This window comes from Elaeis guineensis, chromosome 2 (assembly GCF_000442705.2).
Source record: "Elaeis guineensis isolate ETL-2024a chromosome 2, EG11, whole genome shotgun sequence".
Taxonomy (NCBI): Eukaryota; Viridiplantae; Streptophyta; class Magnoliopsida; order Arecales; family Arecaceae; genus Elaeis; species Elaeis guineensis.
In genome coordinates, this window is record NC_025994.2 from 69,957,079 (window position 1) to 69,975,906 (window position 18,828).

The 18,828-nt window shown below is 35.6% G+C and overlaps 1 protein-coding gene across 4 annotated transcripts; it reads right to left on the reverse strand.

Annotated features, from left to right (window-relative positions):
- Positions 1–491: 491 nt before the first annotated feature.
- Positions 492–5,389, reverse strand: LOC105034788 (autophagy-related protein 101). 4 transcript variants are annotated; one of them, XM_010910071.3, is made up of 9 exons: positions 5,165–5,389; positions 4,974–5,043; positions 4,625–4,661; positions 4,233–4,318; positions 2,158–2,253; positions 1,406–1,568; positions 1,110–1,272; positions 862–953; positions 492–713 (listed from the first exon to the last, which is right to left on the reverse strand). In XM_010910071.3, exons 2-8 carry the CDS (start codon positions 5,004–5,006, stop codon positions 872–874), a joined length of 660 nt encoding a protein of 219 aa, XP_010908373.1. In that variant the 5' UTR covers positions 5,007–5,043; positions 5,165–5,389; the 3' UTR covers positions 492–713; positions 862–871. The 4 variants fall into 4 exon arrangements, with proteins under 4 accessions (XP_010908373.1, XP_010908376.1, XP_010908378.1 ...); XM_010910074.3 differs by having other exon boundaries at positions 1,144–1,272; positions 4,974–5,389; XM_010910076.3 differs by having other exon boundaries at positions 492–730; positions 1,144–1,272; positions 4,974–5,389.
- Positions 5,390–18,828: the final 13,439 nt, after the last annotated feature.

Sequence of the window (18,828 nt, forward strand, 5' to 3'; positions counted from 1 at the left end):
AATGATGCCAATCCAAAATCTAAAGCAGGAGTTCCCTGCATTGCAGTAAACAAATTTGACAACTTTGGCACCAACTCGCACTCCTGTTAACCCAGACACATTCCTCAAGCAGTGCCAACGTAAAGCAAATCTCAGTTCACACTTAGGGTGCAAAATATCAACAGTGCTGAAAACGAACCAACCATAGCTGATCATCACCCAGATTTTTCACAATCAAATTCCCACAAGTTGATGTTGATCAAGCAGCAGAACTTCTAAGAAAAATCAGCAGACAGCACCTCAGATAAGTGAAATCATGTTCTTTCCTCACTTGATGGTGTTTCTTTTTTTTTTCTTCTATTTTTTTCTCTTCTTTTCGAGAAACTCACTTGATGCATGTTGAGGCTAGAAGAAAACAAAACAAGCATAATCACTGCATTCAGTATGGCTGGGTCCACGATGACAAATTTCATCATGCCAACAGATGCTGAGTAAAATATACTGCAACCAACTCAGTTACAAAGGTTTTTTTGGTAAATATATTATGTAAGATATTGCTGAAAGTTATCACTCATGAACATGTCTGCAATTGCTTTGCATTCATAGTTCATTTATTTCATATATTATGTCCAATATATACAAGACTAAAACTCAAACGACTGTACAAAAGTATTGAGAAGCATTTCTTAGACGCCAAACTTCCCTTTGTGAGACCTGAGCCCAGACAATGTCAACTGTATTCCATAAAATCCTGGATCAGATGCACGAATGGTGTTTATGTGCTAAATTTTTTTTTTTTTTTACAACGGATTAAATTTAAAAAGCATATTGTGGGAGAACAATTAAGATAGCACACAAATATGACAAACAATGAGAGCTTACACATATATGGTCAGCTGATCATGGTTGGATGCCCGGTCTGTAACATCCTCTTGAGCACATCAGTGTGCCACCCAAAGGAAGAATCTGATGAACTGGACAACATTAAGGGAGAAATTAAAACATGAAAATATGTAGAGAAGTTTTCAAGAAGAGATATTAGGTACAGCATGATGTCGACCAAAAACATCTAATACGGAAGTCATACTTTTACTGCTACAATAAGATATGAGATAAAGATAAACACAGACCTCAGAATTGTGATTTCATATGGAAATGATATACCCTCATGATTTGGTATCGAAGGTAAGTGATCCTTCTTCTCATTGACAAATCTTATTATCTGAAACAAGACTTCACGGATTGATGACTCCAGTGCAGCATGTCGTGAGGTGCTCTGTTCCAAAGCTTCTCCTGAAATCAAAGGACAGCAAGCATATCCATACAAAAATTGACAGCTATCTAACAAAACAAATAGATGGGAAATGTAGAAAAGGAAGCAACAATGACATTAATGATAGTAGTACATCAAACAAAGAGTCTCTACCTCCAAGATCTGTGGTTGCTTTATTGTGATGAGACTTGCCATGTGCTTTGGGATTAATCACATGCAAATAAATATACCAATGCTCCCAATATAAACGCTCAACTTTGTTGTTACCGAACCATGTAGACTGCTTGTTCTTGATCTCATAGAAAGATAGACATATCTGCACAATCATTGTTATAGGTAAGCTTGAAGGGAAGACATCCATAGAATGCAGATATAATGTATCCTCACAGATAATGAAAACAATATGCATGCATAACTTAAAGGAGATGAACAACTCAAATTCACCTAGCTGTAGAACAGTTTACTTGTTTATAACATTTTGGCAACCTTAGTTGAAAACTGCTGGATGTTAAATACTTCTATGTATAACTAAATTTTGAGATTGTACTTAAATGAGTAAAAGGACATGATTACATAGGAATTGCTCCAACAGTTGTATAACTGGTACAATATTTTACAGACTTCCCGATAGGCACCAAGCTTAGTTGCTAGCAGTCAAAAATAACAGATATATGTCATTCAAATGAATGACATCTTATGTCAATGTCTCACAGTAAGGATCTCTTAATATTAAATGATAATTAAGGGAGTGAAAGACACAACAACATAACAAAAAAGCCCGTTATTGTATGTCAATCACTCAATTCACTGGCTTTGGATAGACTCAGATTGCTGGCAAATAGCTTTCCTAGATATGCATGGTTAATTAGAGATAGAAATTAAATTTAATTGAAAAGAACACAAACCTGGCTCTTCCTGTTTGGATGTTTCTCCACTTTATTAATGAACTCATCAATCTTTTCCTCAATTTTCTTCTCTACTTCAGCATCTCCACATTGCACCTGTACAAAAAGTATTCTAAGTCCAGAAGGTTTGGTTTCAACAAACATCAAGTACAATGAAACAAGTAACCATGTAAATAAGGAACAGTTGTAAGTTCAACATGCTAGATTTCTTAGAAGCATACACAAGAGAACACAAGAATCTTGGCAAACCACAAAGTTAATTTTAATTAGCCAATACATCAAATTTGAATTTCTAGAAAAACATTCACTCAAAATCCCAGAAGCCAGAGATTTGTATATGTACCAGAAAGGTTGCTTTTTTTTAGTATAATGGGCAATAGACATTGCACTTATCCTTGTAGTCACTCTCTTCAACAATATGGTGCACCATAACACATGCCTTTCTCATGGTACGTATGAGAATTGACAACTCAGTGGCAAATGTAAAGCAATAGAATTGGTAAAGCATGCATCAAAGCGTGATTGCAATTTTAGCTCAAGACTAAGTACAGGAGATACTTTATTGCCAACCAAAAGTTTCATTTCAGCCAATATATCTTATCTTTTTAAACCATCTTTGGATGCCCGAACATCTTATCGGCCTGATCAGATCGTTCAGCCAGCACCGTTGTTTCAAAGATACATAAGAAGTAGGACAGTTAAGAGAGATCAGGCAGCCACAGCAAAACCTATCCCGGGCAAAAGGATTTAGTTATCCTATTTTTGAGCAATAGGGTGTGTAAATCCCACCAACATTTCATTAAGATGAAACAAAGGAACATAGGCTAAGATAGCCTGAGAAGGTTGGTCAGAGAAGCCTATAAGAAGGGAAACGTGTAGGGACCATGCGGGCCCAAGACAAGCTGGACAACAATCCAGAAATCCCAGAACAGAAACATAAACCTGTATACAATCCCCAAAAAGTCCAAAAACAAAGAAATTGAAAGGAAAGTATTTAGTGATCCCTAAAAGTATGGATTAGTTCTTTTCCCAGCTTCCACAAACTCATCTAAAGACCTCATTTCTGGTGTGTTTTTACAACAGTTTTCTTCTAAGGAAGATCTTATTGGTCCAGCATCCTAACAGGGCCTTATGTAGCAGTCTGGTACTTCAAATTGTGTAAGCAAGTATTGAACCACTTTCTGAACAAAACTCGTTGAAGTACACTGTTTTGTTTAAGCATTGATATTTTTCAATTAAAATAATCAAACATGCACAAGTTACACTAAAATGACAAAATCACTAAGTCTGGCATAAAAAGGCAGAGGATGAAAATTCAACTTTACATGCTGCAAAGTACAAACACAAAAGTTCTTTCTTAATTTTAATCTACCATAACAAAATAAGTGCACATGAGATGGAGCCCAAACCATAGAAGTATAGTTGAATCATGAGGTTCTCAGGCCAAGAATCACGCAACCATTTCATTAGACCTTTTTGTGCATGTGGGAGCGAGCATGTAAATCTTCACAACATCTGATGTTTCATATTATTATCATGAGGGAGAATAATATTACGCATGCTTATGACCACATTTTCTAGTGTTATTTAAGATCAAGAATTGACAATTGTATCTGTCAAGATACCATGACAACCAAAAACTATTCAAATGCATTAATGAAAGTATAAAAATGCTCTATTATGCTCTATTAAAAGGAAGCATTGGAAACACTCCTGTTGCAACATCTGAAATTAGTCAAACACCCTAAAAAGGCTGGGGAAAGAGCTAGAATATTTGCTATTTTGTCCAATGCCAAGTTCCTTTTCTGAATCATCTGTTCCAAGAATCTATACAGAAGAAAAAATTAGAAGGAAGAAATAATTTTCAAATCAGGAAATTATTTTAAACACCACAAGCTGTAATACTTGCACAGAGTACCTCACAAGAGATAATTTCAATGTTTAAGCATGATCAAATACTATCAACCTTCAACAAATTCATAGTAATAGATACATCAGAATGACAATCAGTTACATGCAACTTTAAAAATTCCATTCAGGGTGAGCAGCTATTTGAAACCTTAACCATTACTTACATAAGTGATTTCAAAAAGTTCGCAGTCAATGGCTTTTGGCCGAATGAGACCTAATGCCCTGTGAAATATAATAGTGTGCAGAATACCTGCAGACAGCTTCACACATTTAATCAGGAAGAAATGTAATGAAAAATGGGAACTAAAAAACACAGCAATTAGGGGCCTGAAAGGCACTACTAATGTGTAAGCTAAGCAGTCTATAGCACAATTAGGGGCAGCTTTGAGGAACTGAATGAAACAAAAAACAAAAAACTGAGAGGCACTACTGTTGCATTGAAAATTCTCTATCGGTTTTTCATTCTTTTGTGTCAAGTAGAACTATAACGATCAGCAAAGATATAAAAGAAAAGTGGGTACATATAGTAATTCACAGTTGAAAGTAGTACACTTACAGCGCAAGACTTCTCGGATCTCAAAGTGCTCCACCTCCTACATCCAAAAATTTTACAACCGGTCAGCAAAGTACAATAATTGTAACAACAATTGTACTTGAAAAGCAATGAATTGTCACGCTAAAAAGTAAACAGAATCAACTTTTCCTCACAACACGCAGAGATACTTCATTAGCGATTATGCAAACAGCAAGTTAGAAACACAATTTTTAAAAAAAAAAAGGGGAGAGAGAGAATTTACAATTCATATTAAAGGCATTTTAATAAAGAGTTCCACTTGAAACAGCATAAACAAAATCAAATCTTGAATATAAATATAGCCTAGATCGAACCAAGATCAGAATCTCACCAGTTCCTTAAGCTCGCACACTTCGGAATTCATGGCGTCTCCCTCAAGCTTTTGCTATGGAACAGACGACCTTGGAATCACAAAGAGACCACCAAATACAAGACTTTGGATCGATAAATAGTTTAAACGAGAAAAACAGCAAGACACACGTTAGATTCAGAGAGAGAGGGGAAAGGCAGTCGGGATCCCACGATCGAAACAAGACGAATCTCTCAATTCGTCGGAAGCAAGTTGGGGGGAGAGGATGGTTGAGGGTTTTCTCCACGGCGACACCGAAATCTAGAGCCTGGGGGGATATTTTGGAACCCTAGGTCATCGATCGCATGGAATCTAGAGAAAGGAATAGTACGGGAAATGGAATGGGAAGTGTTAACGGTGAAGCCGCCCCACTGTTGGCACCCGCAACAAGGGGACAGGGGGAGTACGATTTTAGTTTTATAGTCTTTTTTGTAGAATCCTTTGCCTAAATAATTTTTAAAAAAATATATTTATAAAAATAATATAATTTTTAACTTATTTATTAAATTAATATAAATTCTATAAAACATCATTTAATATTTTATAATTTTTATGTCACCACTTTTTTTCAGATGAAAAAAAAATTATCATTTCAAATTAGTATTCTCATTTTAAATTATTTTTTCAAAAAAATATTTAAAAAAATAATAATTAATATAAAAAAATAAAAAATACTATTAAAAAAATTTAAAAAAATAAAAATTATAATTTTAAATTTTAAAAAAATAAAAATTTTAATTTTAATTCAAATAAAAATCATCATTTCAAATTACAATCTCTTTTTCAAATTAACTTTTTAAAAAAATATCATAAAAAATACTTTAAAAAATAAAAAAAATAAAAAATACTATAAAAAAAATAAGAAAAAAATAAAAATTATAATTTTAAATTTAAAAAAATAAAATTTTTTTGAGATATTTTTTTAAAAAAATTAATTTGAAATATGGAAAGTAATTTGAAATGATATTTTTTATTTAAATTAAAATTAAATTTTTTATTTTTTTAAATTTAAAATTATAATTTTTATTTTTTTATTTTTTTTATTTTTTATGGTATTTTATATTATTTTAATTTTTTAAGATATTTTTTTGGGATATTTTTTTAAAAAAATAATTTGAAATAGGGAATGTAATTTGAAATGATATTTTTTATTTGAATTAAAATTAAAATTTTTTATTTTTTAAATTTAAAATTATAAATTTTATTTTTTTCATTTTTATGATATTTTTTATTTTTTTTAATTTTTAAGATATTTTATTTTTAGGATATTTTTTAAAAAAATTAATTTGAAATAAAGAAAGTAATTTGAAATGATGTTTTCTACTTGAATTAAAATTAAAATTTTTATTTTTTTAAATTTATAATTATAATTTTTATTTTTTTCTCATTTTTTTTATTTTTTTCTTTTTTATGGTATTTTTTTATTTTTTTATTTTTTAATATTTTTTGGGATATTTTTTAAAAAAATTAATTTGAAAAGGGGATTATAATTTGAAATGATGATTTTTATTTGAATTAAAATTAAAATTTTTATTTTCTTAAAATTTAGAATTATAATTTTTATTTTTTTCAATTCTTTTCCTTTTTTTCTTTTTTATGGTATTTTTTTATTTTTTTTACATCAATTTTTATTTTTTCAAATATTTTTTTAAAAAAATAATTTAAAATGAAGATACTAATTTGAAATGATGATTTTTATTTGAATCAAAATTATAATTTTTATTTTTTTTAAATTTAAAATTATAATTTTTATTTTTTTTAGAGAATTAATAATTAAACTCATCATTTGAAATAAATTTTTTTTTGTCGTCCACGTGAAAAAAAAAAGGTGGAAAAGAGGTGGTAAAACGTTATTTTGAATGATATTTTATAAAATTTATATTAATTTGATAAATAAATTAAAAACTATATTATTTTTATAAATAATTTTTTTAAAAAATTATTTAGATAAAAGATTTTTTTTGTAAGTCTTTTACAATTATGGGCCGCATATCCGTCGCCTGTTGCTTGAACCTGAATTAACCAGTTCTGGTAGACCCCGGCCCAGGAAACCAGGTCTAAGAAGAGAAACGCACCATTTTAAAAAATAATAATAAAATAATAATCTTTACATAAAATTTTTAATGATGGTTTTGTGGGGTTTCTCATATCTACTTCAAGAGAATTACATTCCAAGTAGAGGCTTCCATGTGTTTTCCCTTTCTCTGGTGTAACATTCATCATTTGTTTCAGAAACATCATGATTTAAGAGTGCCAATTAATTCAGTTGATAAAATACTGATAATTAAAAATCAATGACTTGGATTTCAAATCTTATCTATATTATTTTAAATTCATTATTCAATAAATTAGATGGTGGTTTGAAGCATGTTTTCTTGTAAAAAAAATATATATTTTCAAGATTAATACTTGCAAAATTTTAAATTCGCATAACCTTAATATTCTGTTGGATATGTAATAACAACATTAAACTTGTGTAGTCGTGTTGGGAATAGTGTTCCAAAACCAATCGTCAGTCTGTTGACGGTTGTGCTCTTTATTGTATTAGTACATAAATTATAAATAAATAAAAGTTATTTTAGCATTTTTCATCACAAATTGTCATCTTCTAATGAACTACTATGTTGTGGTGAAGTCCTTAGGACTATTTAAACTCGACAAAGGAGGATTTATCATTTAGTCCTTAAACCTGTTCGCGACCAAATGATACATTGTTACCAAGGACAATAATGTTTATCGAGCATAGGTCGTTGTGTGCCATATAGGTTAGTTGTCCTCTTAACCAAGGAGTGTGGAGACACTGGTATGGCATACAGGTGAGATGTAAGGGTACATCTGCACTGAACGTGACCGACTCCGGAGCTATCTCTGCTGTCAAGATTTGCTCCGATGGAATATGGATATAAATGTCCCTCCGATCTGAGACCGCCACGGTGACTTGCAAGCAACTCACTGCACTTAGACACTGGACTACCAGAATTTCTAATTCAGTGACGGAAGGCTGCTGGGTGTAGTCAAGTACTTAACTTGTCGGTGCGTGTGTCAAGATGGGATTGACCACTCCATTTCAGGAGCTGTGTACAGTCATGTTTCAATTTAGCAAAACCTTGGCCAGGGTAGTCCTAGTGAGGAGTCACAGGACTGATTGAGTTGAGCACGACTCGGATGATCTAATCAGGATTGATAGTTTAATCCTGAGTCGTCCTAAACACAGGGGTCAAAAGGGATGAATTATACAGTAACCATATTCACGTAGATTCTGAGTGTTGCAATTGCGACTATTCGACCTATCCGGTCGTTGGGTACCATTGCTAGATGGTCACTTCGATTAGTACAGGAATTGGTTCCTGTGCTACCGGCTTAGGTTCGAACCTGCGAGGTCACACATATTAGAGGTTTCTATCTGATCTGACGGCTGATGAAGAGTCCTAATATTCGTGGACTATGAGTCCTACGTGTCTGGGACTCTGTGATCGAGAATCAGGATTCTCTGATCACAAGTCCCACACATTTTGGATATCGGGGTCAAGAGTCCCACTGGTTTGGGACTCTTCGATCAAGATTTCATATTGATGAACTTTGATATCCAATTGCCCATCAGATTTGGATTCAATATTTATGAGAGATTTAATTAGTGATTTGATCACTAATTAACTCAATTTGATTGAGTAATTATTTTTGGATCAAGTCCAATTGAATTGGATTCAGTTGGGTTTAATCCGATTAAGTTAAGAGTTGACCTAATCGTCGAGATGGTTTGGTCTCTGATTTGATCAGGAGTTGGGCTTAATCAATTTCTGATTTAATTAGAATTTTATTGAGCCTAATTAAGCCTAATTAAGTTGGATTTAAATTAGTCTAATTGGGCCTAACTTATTTGGTTCAATTAGGTTGGTTTAAATAATGAAACCACCTTGACCCAAACTCCCTACGCCACCTCACATCCACTGCACCCATTTGAATTCACGAGAAGAAATTTCTCATAAATTTTTTCTCATGCAAAGCCCTCCCCACGCCCATATTTGTGTGCCATATGGATGGATAAAGCTAATTAGTTAACCATTCAAATTCAAAGCGTGTTTGAATTTGAATGGATAACTTATCTCTTGTACCTTCATGCTTATTCATCTCGTGCGCCACATAACTTACACGAGAAAAGATTTCTCGTGAAACATTTCCATGCACAAAAAGTCCGCGCCCTTCTCTTCTCACGCCATAAGTGGATAGGGATGAGTTGGTTTGCATTTGAATTCAAACTCGATTTGAATTCAAATGTGCAACCACTTATCTTTATCCTCTCACGCGGATAAGACACGTTCGACGTTGTTTTAAAAAGAGGAAAAAGGTGGGGCGTGTGTAGAATTTTTTGGAGAGAAAGTTTGGGGTGTGAGGAACCTTTCTGCATGAGGTGAAGGTCCAAAACCTTCCGAGAAAAAAAGAAAGAAAAGAAAGAAAAAAGGATGCAGAGTTTTTCTTAGTGTATCCTAGGGTTTCAGCCTAGGGTTCGGGAAGTGAGAAGGTGAGCTACGAGTGTCGTGAGCTCACCAAATTTTAGAGAGATCTTCAACATCCTCTCAAGCATGTCTGCTGACGATCTGGGGCATCCAAAGAATCGACAGACATCGATCGAAGGAGTTCGATCAGCATCGACCGTCGAAAGGGCTCTACAACGAGCTAGCACTCGTGAGGAGTCGATCAGATTGGGAGCCTCATGTGGACGAACCACAGAGGCCAGACATACTGTGTGACTGTATCGTGATGATCAGACTCTTCCGACGGTGATCAGATTACGGCGATCTACTACCCGCACAAAGGTATTGTGTTCTAAACATATTACAGTAAAGTGTTTACTGTTTAAATTTGAATTTCAAATTTAAATGCATGCATGCTATATATTATATTTAGATCCTAGTGTAGGATAAATACATGTTAATTAATTAGATTAATTAATATTTTTCACTGTAAAATCATAATTTTGAAAAAGTTTTAAAATTATCATTTTATCCCTGCACTGAATTACGCATCAAATGGTATCAGAGCAGGTTCTAAGATATGATATATGAATTTGCATGCGTAGATTAAGTTGTAATCTAAAAGTTTAAATTTAAAATTTAAAATTCAAAATTTAAAATTTAAATTTTGAAAGTTGTTTGAAATTCAAAATTCAAAAGTTTGAAATTCAAAATTTAAAATTTAAATTTTAAAATTTAAAATTTAAAATTTAAAATTTTAAAAATTTAAAATTTAAAATTTAAAATTTGAAATTTGGTTGAAATTTAAAATTTGAAATTCAAAATTTAAAATTTAAAATTTGAAATTCAAAAATTTGAAATTTGAAATTTGTTTAAAATTTAAAATTTAAAATTTAAAATTTGAAATTTAAATTTTGAAATTGGTATATTTAGATATACTTGATCCAAGTAGCAAGTAATCGAATTGGGTTGGTTGCCATGGCCGTCCGATCATAGGAGAAAAGTAGGGTTTAAAGGCTCCCTCCTCCCATTCGATGGGATCTCCTATGATGGTAGGGGTGCCGCTACAATTATATCCCATGCAGATGAAGCAGCGAAAGGATTTAATTGTAAAGGTTCAATTGTAAAATTTATCATGAATGTGTTAGATTAGATCTAAAGGAATATTCATGATTTATTTTGATTGAGTTATTTTCTGTTATGTAATTAGTAATAGGATTGCTATTTATGAAATGTGCTGATCTATTTATGAAATGAGTCAACATATTTGATGAACAGAAAATAAAACCTTTCAAATTTAAAAATTATTTTCGAAAAGCCAAACCTTGACCCATCAGCCCAAATACTTAATTAAAAGAATTAAGTGTTGTCAAGTTGGTCTAGAATTATGAATTAAGACCTAAGACAATTGCATAAATTTGTGGGTCAATGGGTTAGATGGATTAGATCCATAATTGGGTTAGACCTAAGGTTAGCTTAAAGAAATAGACTAAATTAGAGTAATTGGTCAAATCTAATCAAAAGTTGAATTAGATTAGGTCAAGGACACTCTAGACTCAACTCCAATAGTTGTAGTTGAATGAGTCCATGTCTTTAACTAGACCAAGATGGACTTAATTCATGGCTACGCGGTGGAACCCTATTTACTAAGTTGATCAAATTAAAACTAATGAATCGGTTAGTGTCTAAGATAAGTTTGACAGTTTGACCAGTGATTCTTAAGTGGGAGCTACTCGCATTGATTCGATCTCTGACGAGTTAATGACTTATCCCCACCACTGATCTCACTTACCTGACCAATCTGGTGAGTTAGATTTTGATTAGATCACTTAGTGATTAGGACTCACCCATGTCATTAGGTAAATCAGTGTGACTGATTTAGGTGCTCCTAATGCCAGCTTTAATTAAATCCTTTTTAATCGGACTTGGTGAAGTCAGTGGGAGGATTGAAATTGGCTGGTTAATTTCTTCTCTTCCTTCACATAATAAAATTCTCAAAATTATTAGGTCCCTAAAATGATTAAGTTATAGTGATAACTAAGTCATAGCCTCCCATTAAGTGAGTGATAATGAGTCTATTAGTTTAATAATCATTGGAGGCCCAAGGCTTGGTGCTTATTGACTAATGGAATTATCATTCATAGTATGATAATTTGGTTTCAGTCTTTTTGATGGTGGTCAGGTTGGCCGGTCAAAGTCGGGCCTGATCATTTATTAGTCTGATTCACCAAATCAAGTCATGTTAATGGTTGGACCTAACCAGATTTTTTCAGTGGAGGCCAAAGCCTACTGATTAGGTTCTAGGGCAAAATTGATTACTAGAAGTTGTTTAGAGAAATAACTGGTTATGAACCTACCCATAGATGCACATGGGTTGACCAACCAAAGTTGGGCTCATGTGTAGTCTGTGTGGATTCTAGTACCCACTAAGGAATTAAAGTAATTTCTCGAATTGAAGGTTGAGGCTACCAGTTCGTTCAAATATTGAGAGAAACTTTAGACTAAAGTCCAAGTCTTTAGTATTAATAATTTATATACTAATAGAGGTCTGATTTTCTTTTATGCAGCTATGGCCACTATCCTGTCGCTCCGATCATTATTAGATAATGACAATCTCATGGGACCTAATTTCGATAGCTGGTATCGAAAATTAAAAATCATCCTTGAGCATGAGCGGATCCTTTATGTAGTAACGGATCCGGCACCCGAGGAGCCAGCCTCGAATGCTAGAGGGATGGTCTGAGACACTTACCAGAAGTGGCTCAATGACCGCACCACCGTTCGGTGCATAATGCTGGCGGTAATGAATGATGAGTTTAGCCGCAGGTTCGAGAATGCCCAGCCGCAGGAGATGCTTCAAATGTTGAACGACTCCTTTGGCACGCCTGACGATGTTGAAAGGCACAAAACTAGTTGTGCCATTTTCAATGCTCAGATGAGGGATGGGGCCTCAATCACCGATCATGTATTGTACATGATCAAAATGATTGAGCACCTAAGTAAACTGGACTTTCCCTTGCACGAGCAGCTCGGTAAGAATGCGATCCTTAATTCATTACCCAAGTCCTTCCTCCCCTTCCTTACTCATTTTCGAATGACAAAGCCTGCAGTAAACTATCACGGCTTGTTGGGGTTGCTGCAGAACTTTGAGAAGGACCACCAGCTCCATAAGGAGTCGGTGAATGTTGTGGGAGGGTCTTCTTCTGGTCGTCGATCCTTTAAGAAAGGGAAGAAGAATAAAAAAAGAAGAACAAGAAGGTGCAGCCGCATGCTGGGACGTCTGCACAGGGTCAGACCAAGAAGCGCAAGCCCGACCAGAGCCAGGCGGAGTGCTTCTTTTGCAAGAAGCAGGGGCACTGGAAGAGGAACTGTCCTCTATACATTGCCTCCCTGGACCCAAACAGACCGAAGAAGAAGCAAGATAATTATATGATAATACCTTACAATTTTTTTATTTGTGATACTACTGCCTGGGTATTAGATACCAGAAGCCCTTATCATATTTGTAATTCGATGAAGGGTCTACAGGTCAATAGGAGATTTGATGATGGCGAGAGGTTCCTGAATGTTGGAGATGGAAGCAAAGTTCCAGTTCTAGCTTTAGGAATCATGAACCTTGTAATCAATTCTCGTAATGTAATTCTGAGTGAATGTCACTATTATCCAAGCTTTTTATTAAATATTATTTCTGTAGGCTTTTTGGCCATATACGGTTATCAATTTTTAATAAAAAAAAATATTTGCAATATCATTTTGAATGGTGTTACAATATTTGTTGGATAACTAAATAATGGAATTTACTTACTGTCACAGCCTATTAATATGGTTCAAACCTCCGGTAAATATCCTAGAATAGAAAATCTGTCAGAAGTCTACCTTTGGCACTGTAGGCTAGGTCATATCAATAAGAACAGGATAAACAGGTTGGCTCAAGAAAGAATTCTTGAAGTTGGTGATTGTGAATCACTTCCAATCTGTGAGTCCTATCTTCTTGGAAAGATGATCAAGTCACCTTTTACTGGAAAAGGTGAGCGAGCCAGTGAACTCTTGGATCTGGTACATTCTGATGTATGTGGACCCATGAGCTCAAGTGCAAGAGGTGGATATTTCTACTTCATAACCTTCACAGACGACCTATCGAGGTATGGGTATGTCTATTTAATGAAGCATAAGTCAGAGTCGTTTGAAATGTTCAAACTATTCCAAAATGAGATAGAAAAATAAACTGAGAAGTGTATTAAAACTCTTCGATCTGATCGAGGAGGTGAATATCTTTCCAATGAGTTTCTGACATATTTAGAGAAGAATAGGATTCTCTCTCAGTGGACTCCTCTTGGAACACCACAGCATAATGGTGTGTTTGAAAGGAGGAATCGGACCTTGTTGGACATGGTCCGATCCATGATGGGGTTTGCTGGTCTGTCGATCTCTCTCTAGGGGTATGCGCTCGAATCGGCTTGTTACCTTCTAAATAGGGTTCCGAGTAAGTCTGTAACCAAAATGCCATATGAGTTATGGATAGAACGTAAGCTAGTACTCTCGCATCTTAGGATTTGGGGGGGTCCGACTTATGTTAAACGTTTAATTACGGATAAGTTTAAACCTAGGTCTGACAAGTATAATTTCATAGGGTACCCAAAAGAGACCAAAGGGTATTATTTCTACCTAGCTGATGAGCAAAAGGTGTTTGTCAGCCTTAAGGCAATCTTTTTAGAAAAGAAGTTCCTTGGTAAAGGGACTGTTGCCTCTAAGGTCGAACTTGAGGAAGTTCGACAGGTGAAAAAATCGACACAAATAGCTGAACCTGAATCGAATTTGATTAGATCAGATTCGAAGCCCATTGTTCCTACACCCTTAAGACAATTTGGTAGAGTACCACGTCAACCGGACAGATACTATGGTTTCTTGGTCTGGAACGGCGATCCAATCGAACTTGATGAAAACGATGAGGATCCGATCACCTACATGGATGCAATGCAAAGACCTGACTCTAAGAAATGGCTAGAGGCCATGAAATCCGAAATGGAGTCCATGAAGGTCAACGATGTGTGGACATTGGTTGACCCACTTGAAGGAGTAAAACCCATAAGGTGTAAGTGGGTCTTCAAGGGAAGAGGGCGCAGACGGAAAGGTGGAGACCTATAAAGCTCGTCTGGTTGCTAAGGGATACCGTCAATGTTATGGTATAGACTATGACGAGACATTTTCTCATGTGACAATGCTCAAATCCATTCGGATTATGCTTGCGATAGCTGCCCATCTGGACTATGAAATCTGGCAGATGGATGTGAAGACAGCTTTTCTAAACGGAGAGCTGGACGAAGAGGTGTATATGATACAATCTAAAGAATTCACATCCACAGATGAGTCTAAGGTGTGCAGGCTACAGAGGTCCATTTATGGACTTAAGCAGGCATCCCGGAGTTAGAACATACATTTTGATAGGACGATCAAGACGTATGGCTTCGTTAAGAACGGAGAAGAGCCCTGCATTTATAAGTGGGCTAATGGTTCAATAGTGGTATTTCTTGTATTATATGTGGATGACATTCTCTTAATCGGGAATGATGTCCCTGCATTACAAAGAATAAAGATTTGGCTGTCGTCACAATTCTCCATGAAGGATCTGGGAGAAGCTTCCTACATCCTAGGGATGAGGATCTATAGGGATAGATCTAAAAGGTTGCTTGGCTTATCCCAGTCCACGTACATTGATACTATGCTGAAAAAGTTCAGCATGGAGAATTTCAAGAAAGACTATCTACCGATAGGCCATGAAATTTCTCTCTCGAAGAGGGATTGTCCGTCAATACCTCAAGAGAGAGAGCGTATGGGTAGAATTCCATATGCTTCAGTAGTGAGATCTATCATGTACGTCATGACATGTACACATCAGATGTAGCATACTCACTAGGGGTAGTGAGTAGATACCAATCTGATCCAGGAGAAAATCATTGAAAGGTTGTTAAAATCATCCTGAAGTATTTAAGAAATACTAAGGACCAGTGATTTGTTTATGGGGAATCAGACTTGAGACTTATAGGATTTACAGACTCTAATTTTCAGTCTGATCACGATGACAGCAAGAGTGTGTCGGAATTTATTTTTACCCTTAATGGTGGGGCTGTCTGCTGGAAGAGTTCCAAGCAGCACACAGTGGCTGATTCAGTTTACAAGGCGGAGTATGTCGCTGCATCAGATGCTGCCAAAGAAGTGGTGGCTGAGAAAATTCATCATCGAGCTCGGAGTAGCACCCTCCCTTATTGATCCAGTTCTGCTCTACTGTGACAGCTCTGGAGCCATTGCTCAGGCGAAGGAACCGAAGGCACACCAGCGGATGAAGCATATTCTGCACCGCTACCATCTCATCCGAAAAATCATGGATCGAGGTGATGTCGACCTTCAGAAGATCGACGGAAAGGAGAACCTGACCGACCCATTCACTAAAGCCATTGCGGTGAAAGAGTTCAACGACTTCAAGTCGAAGATGGGTATTAGATACTGCACCGATTGGTTTTAGACCAAGTGGGAGATTGTTGGGAATAGTGTCCCAAAGTCAATCGTCAGTCTGTTGACGTTTGTGCTCTTTATTGTATTAGTATATAAATTATAAATAAATAAAAATTATTTTGATAATTTTCATCACAAATTATCATCTTCTAATGAACTCCTGTGTTGTGATGAAGTCCTTAGGACTATTTAGACTCGACAAAAGAGGATTTGTCGTTTAGTCCTTAAACATGTTCGTGACCAAATGATACATTGTTATCAAGGACAACAATGTTTATCGAGCATAGTCGTTGTGTGCCATATAGGTTGGTTGTCCTCTTAATCAAGGAGTGTGGAGACACTGGTATGGCATACAGATGAGATGTAAGGGTAATCTGTACTGAACGTGACCGACTCCAGAGCTATCTCTGCTATCAAGATTTGCTCCGATGGGATATGGGTATAAATGTCCCTCCGATCTGAGATTGCCACGGTGACTTGCAAGTAACTCACTGCACTTAGCACTAGACTACCTGAATTTCTAATTCAGTGACAGAAGGCTGCTGGGTGTAGTCAAGTACTTGACTTGTTGGTGCGTGTGTCAAGATGGGATTGATCACTCCATTTCAGGAGCTGTGTACAGTCATGTTTCAATTTAGTAAAATCTTGGCCAGGGTAGTCCTAGTGAGGAGTCACAGGACTGATTGAGTTGAGCATGACTCGGATGATCTAATCAGGGTTAACAGTTTAACCCTGAGTCGTCCTAAACACAGAGGTCAAAAAGGATGAATTATACAATAACCATATTCATGTAGGTTCTGAGTGTTGCGATTGCGACTATTCGACCTATCCGATCGTCGGGTACCATTGCTAGATGGTCACTTCGATTAGTACAGGAATTGGTTCCTGTGCTACCGGCTTAGGTTCGAACCTGCGAGGTCACACATATTAGAGGTTCCTATCTGATCTGATGGCTGATGAAGAGTCCTAATATTCATAGACTATGAGTCCTACATGTCTGGAACTCTGTGATCAAGAATCAGGATTCTCTGATCACAAGTCTCATACATTTTGGGTACCGGGGTCAAGAGTCCCACTGGTTTGGGACTCTTCGATCAAGGTTTCATATTGATGGACTTTGATACCCGATTGCCCATCGAATTTAGACTCAATATTTATGAGAGGTTTAATTAATGATTTGATCACTAATTAACTCAATTTGATTGAGTAATTAGTTTTGGATCAAGTCCAATTGAATTGGATTCAGTTGGGTTTGACCCGATTAGGTTAAGAGTTGACCTAATCGTCGAGATGGTTTGGTCTCTGATTTGATCAGGGGTTGGGCTTAATCAATTTCAGATTGGATTAAGATTTTATTGAGCCTAATTAAACCTAATTAAGTTGAGTTTAAATTAGTCTAATTGGGCCTAACTTATTTGGTTCAATTAGGTTGGTTTAAATAATGAAATCACCTTGACCCAAACTCCCTACGCCACCTCACATCCACTGCGCCCATTTGAATTCACGAGAAGGAATTTCTCATGAATTTTTTCTCATGCAAAGCCCTCCCCACACCTATATTTGTGCGCCATATGGATGGATAAAGCTGATTAGTTAACCATTCAAATTCAAAGCATGTTTGAATTTGAATGGATAACTTATCTCTTGTGCCTTCATGCTTATCCATCTTGTGCACCACATAACTTACACGAGAAAAGATTTCTCATGAAATATTTCCATGCACAAAAAGTCCACGCCCTTCTCTTCTCACACCATAAGTGGATAGGGATGAGTTGGTTTGCATTTGAATTCAAACTCGATTTGAATTCAAATGTGCAACCACTTATCTTTATCCTCTCACGTGGATAAGACACATTCAACGTTGTTTTAAAAAGAGGAGAAAGGTGGGGCATGCGTAGAATTTTTTGGAGAGAAAGTTTGGGGTGTGAGGAACCTTCTGCGTGAGGTGAAGGTCCAAAACCTTCTGAGAGAAAAAGAAAGAAAAGAAAGAAAAAAGGATGCAGAGTTTTTCTTAATGTATCCTAGGGTTTCAGCCTGGGATTCGGGAAGTGAGAAGGTGAGCTACGAGTGTCGTGAGCCCACCAAATTTTAGAGAGATCTTTAACATCCTCTCAAGCATGTCTGCTGATGATCCGGAGCATCCAAAGAATCGGCAGACATCGATCGAAGGAGTTCGATCAGCATCGACCGTCGAAAGGGCTCTACAACGAGCTAGCACTCGTGAGGATTCGATCAGATCGGGAGCCTCGTGTGGAAGATCCGCAGAGGCCAGACGTGCTATGTGGTTGTGTCGTAACGATCAGACTCTCCGACGATGATCAGATTGCGGCAATCTACTACCCGCTCAAAGGTATTGTGTTCTAAACACATTACAGTAAAGTATTTACTGTTCAAATTCGAATTTTAAATTTAAATACATACATGTTGTATATCATATTTAGATCCTAGTGTAGGGTAAACATATATTAATTAATTAGATTAATTAATATTTTCTACTGTAAAATCGTAATTTTGAAAAAGTTTTAAAATTATCATTTTACCCCTACACTGAATTATGCATCAAGTCGAATAAGATTAGTATGGTAGTCAAGTAATGTTATAGAGTCACATAATTGAATATTTGCTTGGAGAGAAAACATGACTTCTTATCACTTGTGCAAGGAAATAGTTCCAATGGAAGTTTACCCCCTAAAGGTGGGATTAAAATAGAGTAAAAAAAGATAAGAACTAATCTTTTTTAATCTCAAAAAAAATATTGCCAATCATGTGATTTCATTAATTAAAGCTATTTTTTATCTATTCATCTAATAGATAGTCTTCTCTTATGCCAAAGAACAAGCAAAGCTAATGACTTA